Here is a 9,972-nt window from a genome sequence, read left to right on the forward strand (position 1 = left end):
CTTCAAGGCATGGGGTCCTCAAGGGTTGGGGGGCTTCAAGGAGTGGGGTCTTCAAGGGTTGGAGCTCGTCAAGGGGTGAGGTGTTCAGGGGTGGTGGTCTTCAAGGGGTGAGGTCTTCAAGGGTCAGGGGTCTTCAGGGGCTGGGGGTCTTCAAGGAGTGGGATCTTCAAGGGGTGGGGTCTCCAAGCAGTGATGTCTCCAAGGGTTGGGGGTCTATGAGGAGTGGGGTCTTCAAGGCGTGGAGGTCATCAGGGGGTGCCGGTGTTGGAGGGCTGAAGATCAGTGGTTCAGCTCTTTGAGGGGCGCAGTTTTCGGGGTTCCCTGCTGGGTGCCGGGGGCCGTGCTCCCCCACCCACCGCCCCCATCCTGCCTGCAGCAGGCGTTTCACCACACCGCCCAGGCGCGGCTCCTCGCGATCCCCACTGCGCCCCGGGACTGTTTGTGGAGGTCTGGACACGGGGGGCCGACACCCCGGGACCTGGCCGGGCAGATTGGGGGGGTCTCGGCTGCCCCCACCAGCCAAAAAATCCCAAATTCGCTGCCTCGCCTCCGGATGGGGGCTGGCCAGATCCAGGCGCTGGAGAGGATCCTGCCCGCTCCCGATTGCCACACTGCCGGTGAGATAATGACATGAGGAAAAGGTTTGGGTGGGGACAGGTGACTCCTGGGGTAAATACGCCTTGCCCGGTTAGGCAAGGAGGAGGAGGAGGGGAGGATGAGGACGTGCTGGCCGCCTGCAAGTGTTTGAGGAAGGCAAATCCCCCGGCCAGGGGTGGGGTTGGCTAAGGGTGATGCAAAAATAAAGGGGATTAAATGAAGGCGAGGGACAAACCGAGGCCGGTGGCTGTTGCAGCAGCCCCCCGGGCCCTCCCTGAGCATGGGGACCCGAAAGCTTCTCCCCGCACCCATTTCACCCCCGTGGCCAACCCAAAGGGGCCCCTGGCAGCCCTGCAGCTCGAGGCTGCCCTCCTTTCCCCTTCTCCCCCCCCAGGGGGATCGGCACGGCCCCGGGGCACAGCCACCAAGCTTGGGGCACCCCCGTGCCTGATGCATCCCCGCCTGGGCGCTGCTATTTCAGTCAGCCCAGGAATTTCGCAGCCTTTCAAGTCTCTGGAGGGTTTCTTCAAAGATGAGCCACGCTGCTGCCAACACGCCTGTGCCGGGGCTGAACGGGAGCCCCAGCCTGATCTCTTTGAAGCCGCTTGTCCCGAGGGTGGCAGGCCCTAATAGCACCCTGTCACCTCGGCTCCTGCTTCAGGACACCCCGCAGCAGCTCGGGTCTGAATGGCTTAAACACAAGCACCGGGGCAGAGCCGTCCGTCCCACCGCTTGCTGGGAGGAAGAGATGCGTTCCCGGCATGGGAAAAATTCCCCTCTTTTCCAGTAATTAGGGGTAATAACGTCTCGCACGTCCCCTTTCATCCTGCAGCGCTGCCGATGCCTTCCCCAGACGAGCCGCCCGGAACAGCAGCGGAACAGAGCAAGGCGACTTGTTTACAGCCAGGCAAAGGCTCCCCAGCGGCGGGGGCAGGAGGAAGAGGAGGAAGAGGAGGAAGAGGAGGAAGAGGAGGAAGAGGAGCTGCCGTGCCATGCCGTGCTGTCCGCAGGCCCTGCATTGTTCTGAGGCAGTGCTGTGAGGCTTCCGCCGCCCCTTCCTATGGGAATCCCGACACGGGAGGGGAATCGGCTCCTTTGTGGGGCGTCTGCGCGGAGCAGGAGGGGGCACGCTGGGGCTACCGGGGCTTTTCGTCCCCAATTCAAAGATGTTGAGCAAAAAAGTGAGGTTTCACCCAAGCCTGCTGCCCTAACAGCTCTGGGTGCCCTGCGTGGCACCGAGGCAGAGGATGGTGAGGTACCTGCATGCTGCCCAGGCTCTCCCCTTCATGCCCACCCACCCTCTGCCAGCCTTTGAAACCCCCCCCCCCGTGCCCTGGGGCCCTCAAACATCCCCTCCTGTCAACACACAGCAAGCCTGGCTAACCAGCACGTCCTTAGGCTGGTCTTTAGACCCGACCTTGCCCTACCCCGTAAGTCCCACAGGGAGATAAACCCCGCTGGACACTCATCCACCGAGGCCCCCGCCAAGGACGGGCTCTCAAGGGCAGAGCACGGACCTGGCCGGGGCACAGCGCCGTGTCCTCCTTCCTGAGGGTCTCCCTGCACAGGCAGCGAGGGTTAATAATAATAAAGGAGGGTGCGGGCACCTGGACCTCATCCCCCTCTGGCTTTGGGTACAGCTGGGGGGTGTCTATGAAGAAAGGGGTGGCTGGGACAGCAGGCTGTGGGTGCTTTCTCCAGCCTACAATTATTTGGCGTTGAGCACCAGTAGAAGTTACGCTCGTCAAAGGCCCCTTTTGTGTGCAGGCTATCTACCAGAGGATTGTTTGCTGGTATTGCCAGGGCATACAGCAGAAACTTTTTAAGGGCAGACAAGGCCGTGGAGAGGAGGGAGAGGCAGCACCAGGGGCTGCGGCTGAGGAGCGTGACCGGGATTAGCGTTTTTTGCCTCTGTGAAAAGCTAAAAACGCCTCAAAGCGAAGGGCCTGTCGCCTGTGCCAGCCTCTTTCTGTAGGCTGCTGGGGCAGTCCGCAAACCCAGAGTGGACTCTGCCCCTTAACGCTTTGCTTTCCCTTCCCTGGCCAGCACCAGCAGGACGCGGAGGAGCTGCTTCACACAGCCTGTAACACCCCGCAGCCCAGGGGCTTTGTCCCTCCTGTGTCACCTGCAGCCCGACCTCGGTCAGCTCGTGTCCCCCAGCGCCTCCCAAGCCCCTGTGCTGTCTGCCAGGAGCACAGGCTGTGTTTTCTCTCCTCCTTCAAGCTCGCAGCTCTCTGCCCCTCCTGCAGGCAGAGCAGCAGCTGGTGGCCAAGATTGCATCCGAGGACAGGGTCACCCACCCTGTGATCACCCCTGCCTCTGGGATGTCCTCGGGAGTGGGACGAGGGTGGGAAGCTGAGCGACACAAGGAAGGGCAGGGAAGAGCCCTGCCTCGTGAGGAATCCTCCCGAGGGTGGATGTGCAAACGCTGCGCCACCAAAGGCTCAGCCTGCTCCAGTTCTCGGGATTTTCGCCTCACCTGCTCGCCAGCCGCCCGGTCACAAGGGGAAGTCGTCTGATATCAGCGCCTTGGAATTTTTTAATTTAGCTTTGCCCTAGCTCCGTTGCTTTGCCTTGACTTCTCCTCCCTGGTCAGCTCACCCAGCTGAAAAGCGATTTGCGGCGTTACCGTCCCACCTGCAGGCTCCTGCTTTACAGGGCTCCTGCTTTACAAGTCGGGCTTGGGGTCTCTCCCTCAGCTCTGCTGAATAAATTCACCCTCTCCCACTCTGCAGCACCAGCATGGTGCAGGCATGGCATAAAACATCCCAAAGCAGCTATGGCTGTATTCTGAAACCCACGTGAAGGGATGCCCCTAAATCAATAACTGCACCCATCTGCTCCCCGTGAATCCAAGCTTTCCAATGCACAGCTTCGACTATCGTAACTCCGAAAGACTGCAAAGGGTGGGGGAGGAAAGCTCTCTCTCTTTTTTTCTGTGTCTATTTTTACTAGCATATGATAGCACTTTGATATGAAATTACGCGTTTCGCTGTTTCCCCTGGTATTTAGAGCTGGAATCAAAGCCACTCGAGGTCAGTGGAAAGACTGCCACTAACCTCAGCAGCCTCTGGCCCAGACCTATAATCAGCCACTTTCCTCCCTGGTTTGTGCCAGCTCTGCACACAGCGAAAACTGAGAGCACCCTCACATGTGGAAACGCATGAAAATCCATTGAAAATCCATCCGTAACGCCACAGAAAACACTGGGGGATGGCACAGCTGCAGCACACTTTGTAGACTTCAAATCGACAGCGCCGCTTCGGCTCCCGTTCTTCCGCAGCTCTTGAAAACTTCCACCCACTTCGGTTGTTTGTACGGGCAGCTAGTATCTCCAGGCCATTGGGCTGGGATTATTACAATTGTTGTTCGTGTGTGTGTGGAGTGACTGACGCAGATGTCTTCACAATGGGCGCTTTATAACGCGACAAAACGCGGTTCAGACTCTCCTAAGTAGGCCGCGCCGCTTGCACGAAGGCCAGTTTCCAAAACACCCGCTATCAATCCTCCCCTTTCTGCCTGCTGTCTGTGCGCACGGCTGTCCTCCCGAGGGGCGTCAGGAAGCCCCAAAAATGCCGTTTCTCACATGCAAAGCCACAGAGTGCCCTGGGAGCCCAGAGCAGGGCCCGGAGCAGGGCTTTGACACTGCTGAGCTCAAGTGCCACCACTGGAAGCCTGCAGCTTCAGCACCCACTGCGCTTATTTCTCTCTTCTTTGTGTGTTTAAACCCTGTAATGATGGTGACTGCAAGCAGCACGGAGCTTTTTCCCAAATTCTGCTGGGCTGTCTTGCACAGCCTGGTCATGGTGTGTGACCGGGACGGGGCAGGCAGCTGATCCCTGCTGCCTTCACACTGTGGCCCTGCGAGGTGGTGGCCGGGAGGAGCTCAGCCCTCAGGTCTGCTAGCTCGGGCGCTTTGAAGCCTGAGGGCTGGGTCTGGCAAAACGCTAAGTGAGGTTAATGGTAGGGTTTTGGGAAACCCTAATGGGGTTTTGCAAAGAACCCAACAGGTTTGCCTCCAGAGTCCCATTTAACATGGTTTGGACAGCCTGGGAAACCACGAGGGGCTGAATTTGAACGGGAGCCTCTTGGTAAAAGGCCAGGGCGGCCATTGTGGGGCACAGACATAGCGATGGACAGCCCCAAGGGCGTAGCTCCCTCCACGCCGCCCACCCTCCCGCCCGCCATTGCCTCCCCTCAGCCCCTTCCCGCCAAACACCCCGCCGCGCCGCCATTGGCTATTGGCTGGCGGGCCGGGCCAATGGCGGGGCCGTTGCTGGGCAGGGTAGGGCCGGGCGTGGCGCGGGGGCGCACGTGGCGCGGGGGTCGAGGCGCGCGCGCGGGAACCATCCACGTGTCCGGGTCCTGTCCGTGTGTCCGCGGCCTGTCCGTCTGTCCGGCCGTGTCCCCACCCTGCGGCTCCCGCCACCCGCACGGGCAGGTACGCGGCGCTGCCGGCCCCGTGGCCGCGGGGCAGGCTGCGGGCCCCAAAACCGCGCGGTTTTGCCTCGGAATCGGCGCGGCCGGTGCCCCCTGGCGGCCGGGGACGTGCTTGGGGCCGGGAGGGAGGCGACAGCGACGTGTGCGTGCGTGCTGCGGGCTGCAGCCCTGCCCTGGGGGGCTGCAGCGGGCGGGGGGCTGAGCCCTGCATCCCCAGCGCCATGTGTGTCTCCGCAGGGATGTCCCCGGGCTCCCCATCGGCGGCCGCCCCACGGCTCCTGTACCGCAGCACCCACCTGCTGCACGCGGCCTTCCTGCGGCTGCACCAGCAGCAGCAGCGCGAGGACGTCTTCTGCGACGTGGTGCTGCGGGCAGAAGGTGAGCGGGCGGCCGAGCACCGAGGGCTGGGGGTTCCTGGGGGGCGAGGGAAGGGCTGGGTGCAGCCGCATCCCCCTTGTGGGGTGGCAGGAGTGATGGGTCCCACTGAGCCCCCGAGGAATTTTGGGGGGGATCCGGGAGGGCAGCACCCCCGTGGGGCCTGATGGCCGCTTGTTGTCGCGCAGGGGAGGCGGTGGCAGCCCACTGCTGCGTGCTGTCGGTGTGCAGCCCCTTCTTCATGGAGCAGCTGGCCCGGGAGCTGCCCCCCCAGGGCCGCAGGGTGGTGCTGGAGCTGCAGGGGCTGAAGATCGGGGCGCTGCGCAAGCTGGTGCACTTCCTCTACACCGCCGAGCTGGAGGCGTCCTCGGAGGAGGCGCAGGACGTGCTGGCGGCCGCCCGGCAGCTCCGCGTGACCGAGCTGGAGTCGCTGCAGCTGCAAGGGGGCTGCCTGGTGCACCCCGGGCCCCGCTGGAGGCTCAACCGCAGCTGCCTGCGCGCCCCCCAGCCCGGTTCCCCCAGGCTCTGCCCCACAGCAGGCGGTGGGGCTGAGCCTGGGCGTGCTGGCAGCCCCCCCAAGGGGGCCCCGTGCCCCAGACCTCCCGTGAGGCGCTTGAAACTGAGAAAGGTGGAGGGTGGGGAGCAATGGGAAGTGGTGCAGGAGGGGCAGCCCCGTGAGGGGCCGGCTGTGGGTGCTGGAGGGGTGGCGGAGCCGTGGCCCCCCCCGGCAGCCTGTGGGCTGGAGGAGCTGCAGGGGAACGGCCTCGGGGAGGACGAGGAGGTGGACGTGGGGGTGGCAGAGCCGTGGCTGCCCCCCGGTGCTGTCTGTGCCTGGCCCAGCCCCTCGTCAGAGTCCGATGGGGAGGTCGATGTCCTGGGCTAGGGTCCCGGGAGCCCCCTGCCCTGCACCCAGGCGACAGGCCACCCCTGCAGGGCCACGGAAGCCGCACGTTGTTGAGAAAATAAAGTTCTGGAGCAGACAGCCTCGTGGTGTGGGGCTGCAGCGCTTTATTGGAGAACTGAACAAGGGGTCAGGGGGCTGCAGGGGGGAGCGGGGAGCTGGGGCTCAGCGTTGGCTGCCCACGGGGGAGCTGCAGCATCGGAGACGGGACTGGGGGGGCAGGCGCCCCCTCCCTTCGTCACGCCCCTTCATGGGTGCTCGCTCCGCGGGTGCTGAGCCCAGCTGGGCTGGGGGGAGATGGTGAGGGCAGTCGGCGTGCGGTGGTCCTGGTGCCGTTGCTGGGGTCTCTCCTCACCTTGGCGCCTCCTCTAGGCCAGGCTGCTCTTCAGGGCCTCCACCACGGCAGCGGGGTCGGGGAACTTCAGCTTGCGGGGCGGCCCCTTCCCGATGCCGCTCCACAGCTCCACGGCTGGGGGGGGGGGGGAGGACACGGGGAAGGGTCAGGGCTGCCGGGGGGAGCCCCCACCCCACCCCACCCCACCCCCCCAGCCGCGGGCACTCACTGCTGCCGTCCTCCTTCACCAGGGACACCTCGAAGCTGTTCCTGCGGGGCTTCTCGGGGTTGATGTCCACGGCCAGGTCGGCCACGGCCTCACGCAGGGCCTCGCTCACCGCCGCCGCATTGCGCCCGAACACCCGTCAGCTCTTGCTGGGGGTGGGCGAGAAGGACGGGGGGGGAGGGGGGGGGGGTCACTGCTCCTGGTCCCATCCCAATCCTGACCTCAGCCCGACCCAATCCCAGCCCCACTCCCAGCTCTGCGCTGGGTCCGTCCTGGTCCCACTGCCAGTCCCGTTCCCTGCTCCCAGGGCCCTCCCAGCCCCATTCCAGCCCCGTTTCCCGGCCCCAGCCCCATCCCGGCCCCGTTCCCGTTCCCACCAGTGCTCGATGACGACCCTGGCCCCGCCGCCCCCGGCCCCGCTCTCGTGCCGTGCCCGCAGCCGCTCGGGTCCGTCCCGGCCCTGCCCGGCCGCCGCCGGGGCGCGCCGCTTCCTGCCGCGGGGCGCCATGCGGGGAGCGCGGCGGCAGCGCGGGCCGCGAGGGGGCGGGGCCGGGCCGGACCCAACCACTGCGAAGAGACGGGGGGGGGAACAGCGCCGCGCTGCGCACCCGCAGGGTAAAACCCCGCAGCGCGCTCCGCCCGCCCCCCCCGCGGGGTGCGCGATGGTTCCGCCCGGCGCGGGAAACAGCGGCGCGGGCACCACCAATCAGGGCGCGTCTCCCTCGAGGAGGCCACGCCCCCAACCGCAAACCACGCCCACCAGCACACAGACTCCGCCCAGTCCCTTTAAGCCCCGCCCCCGCAGCTTTATTGCCCGACATCGGGGGGGCCACGGGCGAGGGGACATGGGGGGGGAGGGGACAGGGGGTGTCATGGGGGGTGTCGGGGCCGCGGGGCCGCTATTTGTCCTTCTTGCTCTCCCCGTTGGGCAGCCCCGCGGCCGCCGTTCCCTCGGCAGCCTCCTCGCTGCCCTCGTCGCGCGGCCTGGCCTGCTTCTTGGCCTTCTGGTACAGCTCGTTCAGGTTGAACTCGCGGATCACGTTCTCCTGCGGGCGGGGAGCGGGGTCAGGCCCGCCGTGACCCCCCCGCAGTGTCCCCACCACCTCCAGGGGACGCCCCAGGGGACAGGGGAGGAGGCTGGCGCGCCCCCTCCGCCCTCACCCACCTCCGAGAAGGTCCAGGACACGGCCCGGCCCTTCTTGTCGATCTGCGGGCGCCGCATGACCTCTGTGCCGCCCTGGAACAGGATGAGGGTGGGCAGCTGCTTGGTGAGGGGCGAGGTGCTCACCTTGTACCTGCGGGAGGACGGGGAGGGAGGGACGGGGACATCCGTGAGGCCTGGGGGGCTCCCCGGTGCCAGCCGGGGCTGGGGGAGCCAGCCGTGCCCCTGCAGACCTGGTGCTGACGTCCGTGTAGCGGCCCACGTCGACCTTCCCGAAGTGCAGCCCTGAGCAGTTGTACCTGTGGGGGCAGAAAATGACCCCCAGCGCCGTGACCCCGCGCCCCACGGCTCGCCAAGCAGGCAGCACTCACTTGAGAGAGAGGTCGGCGAAGATGGGGGCGAAGGACTGGCACTCGCTGGACCAGTTGGCGAAGAACTCGACGATCCAGGTCACCCGCTTGTCCCGCTCCAGCTCCTCCTGCCGCGGGGCCACGGGGCTCGGCGGGGGCCGGCAGGCACAGCCCCCCGGCCCCCTGTGCCAGCGCGGCGCGGGGAGGAGATACTCACGTCTATGGTCTTGTCGCTGAAGTACTTGATGTACTCGGGGCCCATGTAGAGCGGCGGCTTGCAGGTCATCAGGAAGACTGCAACGACAGCGAGCCTCAGACACCACAGGTCAACAGCCCATGGCAGGGAGCTCCGGCCCCCTTCCTAACAGCTGGCACGACGCCTGCTCGGGGCAGGCAAAGCCACGCCAAGGGGCGTCGCAGCAGCCTCCGGCACCCCAGGGTCCCCTCCCCACATCCTCATGGGTCTCACCTATGCAGAGCGTGAGGTAGAGCAGCCCCATGCGGATGTCCAGACGGAAGAAGAGGATGGCGTTGGCCACTTTGCTGAACATGAAGATGTTCCCGATGTGCTGCTCCACCGTGACTGGAAAAGGGGCTGAAGGTTAGGAGACAGCGCCAGGCACCCCTCAGCCCCTGCCCCACATCCCCGATGCCTCGCTGCTCCTCCAGCTCCCGCCCCACGCAGCTCCCCAGGGCCGCACCAGCAGCAGCCCCCACCTCATGGTCCCAGCCCCGACTCACTGGAGCGTCGGTTCTTCATCATGACGATGGCGCTGAGGAACATGAGGATCTCCACCTCCCGCTGCACACAAGAGAGAGGCTGTGAGCAGCGGGCATGCCGCAGGACCAAGGAGCGACCGCCAGCACTGCATCACCCTCCCCGAGGTGGGGGTGCTGGAGGGGCACGAGGCCAAGCTGCTGCACCATGCTCCGCTGGCCCCAAATCCCCGCACCTCCTCCCCATCCCCATAACGAGAGGGGCTGTGGCTGCCCCATCCCTGCAGGGGTTCGAGGCGGGGCTGGGGGCAGCCTGGGCTGTGGGGAAGCCTCCCTGCATGCGGCAGTGGGGTGGAGCTGGGGGGGCTCTGGGGCCCTGTGGGGAAGGGGTTAGGAGGTAATGCCCTTCCCCCTAACACTGCATGACCCTGCAAGGGACTGCAAGGACGGCGGCTGCTAGAGCCTGGCACCAACCCTCACTGATGCCCGGGAAGCCCTTCAGCGGCGCCGGGGGGGCAGTGCCGGGAGCTGGCAGGGCCCGGGGGGGTGGCAGGGCCCTGAGGGGATGTGACGGGCCCTGAGGGGGCTGGCAGGGCCCGGGGTCTCACCCAGTCGAAGTCGCAGGGGTTGCCGTCCTCCCGCTGCGAGGGCAGCCCGCGGCAGAGCGGCGGCAGCTTGCGGACGATGAGGAAGGCGGTGGCGAGCAGCGCGGACAGCGGGTAGTAGGGCCGCGCCAGCCAGCGGCACAGCCCCGGCACCGAGTACAGCAGCGCCAGCAGCGGCGCCACCACCGCCATCTTGCCGCCCTCCTCCTCCTCCTCCTTCACCGCCCGCCTCGCCGCGATTGGCCGGCCCGCTTGTCTGTCAAAA

At 65.9% G+C, this 9,972-nt stretch overlaps 3 protein-coding genes across 5 annotated transcripts; 1 reads left to right on the forward strand and 2 right to left on the reverse strand.

Moving 5' to 3' along the window:
• The first annotated feature begins 133 nt into the window (after nucleotides 1-133).
• BTBD18 (BTB domain containing 18) lies at nucleotides 134-6,394 on the forward strand. Of its 3 annotated transcripts, XM_084522017.1 has the most exons (5): nucleotides 134-617; nucleotides 1,430-1,633; nucleotides 2,644-5,038; nucleotides 5,275-5,415; nucleotides 5,601-6,394. In XM_084522017.1, the coding sequence occupies exons 4-5, from the start codon at nucleotides 5,277-5,279 to the stop codon at nucleotides 6,293-6,295; spliced, it is 834 nt and encodes a 277-aa protein (XP_084378143.1). In that variant the 5' UTR covers nucleotides 134-617; nucleotides 1,430-1,633; nucleotides 2,644-5,038; nucleotides 5,275-5,276; the 3' UTR covers nucleotides 6,296-6,394. The 3 variants fall into 3 exon arrangements, with proteins under 3 accessions (XP_084378143.1, XP_084378142.1, XP_084378141.1); XM_084522016.1 differs by having other exon boundaries at nucleotides 1,430-5,038; XM_084522015.1 differs by lacking the exons at nucleotides 134-617; nucleotides 1,430-1,633; nucleotides 2,644-5,038 and having other exon boundaries at nucleotides 5,051-5,415.
• On the reverse strand, nucleotides 6,376-7,525 carry SELENOH (selenoprotein H). Its single transcript, XM_084522020.1, has 3 exons — nucleotides 7,251-7,525; nucleotides 6,877-7,022; nucleotides 6,376-6,782 (listed from the first exon to the last, which is right to left on the reverse strand). Exons 1-3 carry the CDS (start codon nucleotides 7,379-7,381, stop codon nucleotides 6,682-6,684), a joined length of 378 nt encoding a protein of 125 aa, XP_084378146.1. The 5' UTR covers nucleotides 7,382-7,525; the 3' UTR covers nucleotides 6,376-6,681.
• Nucleotides 7,526-7,654: 129 nt separating this feature from the next.
• On the reverse strand, nucleotides 7,655-9,931 carry TMX2 (thioredoxin related transmembrane protein 2). Its single transcript, XM_084522014.1, has 8 exons — nucleotides 9,711-9,931; nucleotides 9,127-9,187; nucleotides 8,855-8,968; nucleotides 8,603-8,679; nucleotides 8,407-8,513; nucleotides 8,269-8,334; nucleotides 8,039-8,168; nucleotides 7,655-7,919 (listed from the first exon to the last, which is right to left on the reverse strand). The coding sequence occupies exons 1-8, from the start codon at nucleotides 9,897-9,899 to the stop codon at nucleotides 7,773-7,775; spliced, it is 891 nt and encodes a 296-aa protein (XP_084378140.1). The 5' UTR covers nucleotides 9,900-9,931; the 3' UTR covers nucleotides 7,655-7,772.
• Nucleotides 9,932-9,972: the final 41 nt, after the last annotated feature.

This window comes from Aythya ferina, assembly GCF_964211825.1.
Source record: "Aythya ferina genome assembly, chromosome: 5".
Taxonomy (NCBI): Eukaryota; Metazoa; Chordata; class Aves; order Anseriformes; family Anatidae; genus Aythya; species Aythya ferina.

Bases quoted from the DNA above. Each gene is read 5' to 3' on its own strand.
- BTBD18 (XM_084522015.1), top strand. From the start codon at position 5,259: ATGTGTGTCTCCGCAGGGATGTCCCCGGGCTCCCCATCGGCGGCCGCC. The intron at 5,416-5,600 runs GTGAGCGGGCGG...GTTGTCGCGCAG, and splicing joins CGTGGTGCTGCGGGCAGAAG to GGGAGGCGGTGGCAGCCCAC.
- TMX2 (XM_084522014.1), bottom strand. From the start codon at position 9,899: ATGGCGGTGGTGGCGCCGCTGCTGGCGCTGCTGTACTCGGTGCCGGGG. The intron at 8,514-8,602 runs GTGAGTATCTCC...GCCCCGCGGCAG, and splicing joins TCAGCGACAAGACCATAGAC to GAGGAGCTGGAGCGGGACAA. The intron at 8,335-8,406 runs GTGAGTGCTGCC...CTGCCCCCACAG, and splicing joins TTCGCCGACCTCTCTCTCAA to GTACAACTGCTCAGGGCTGC.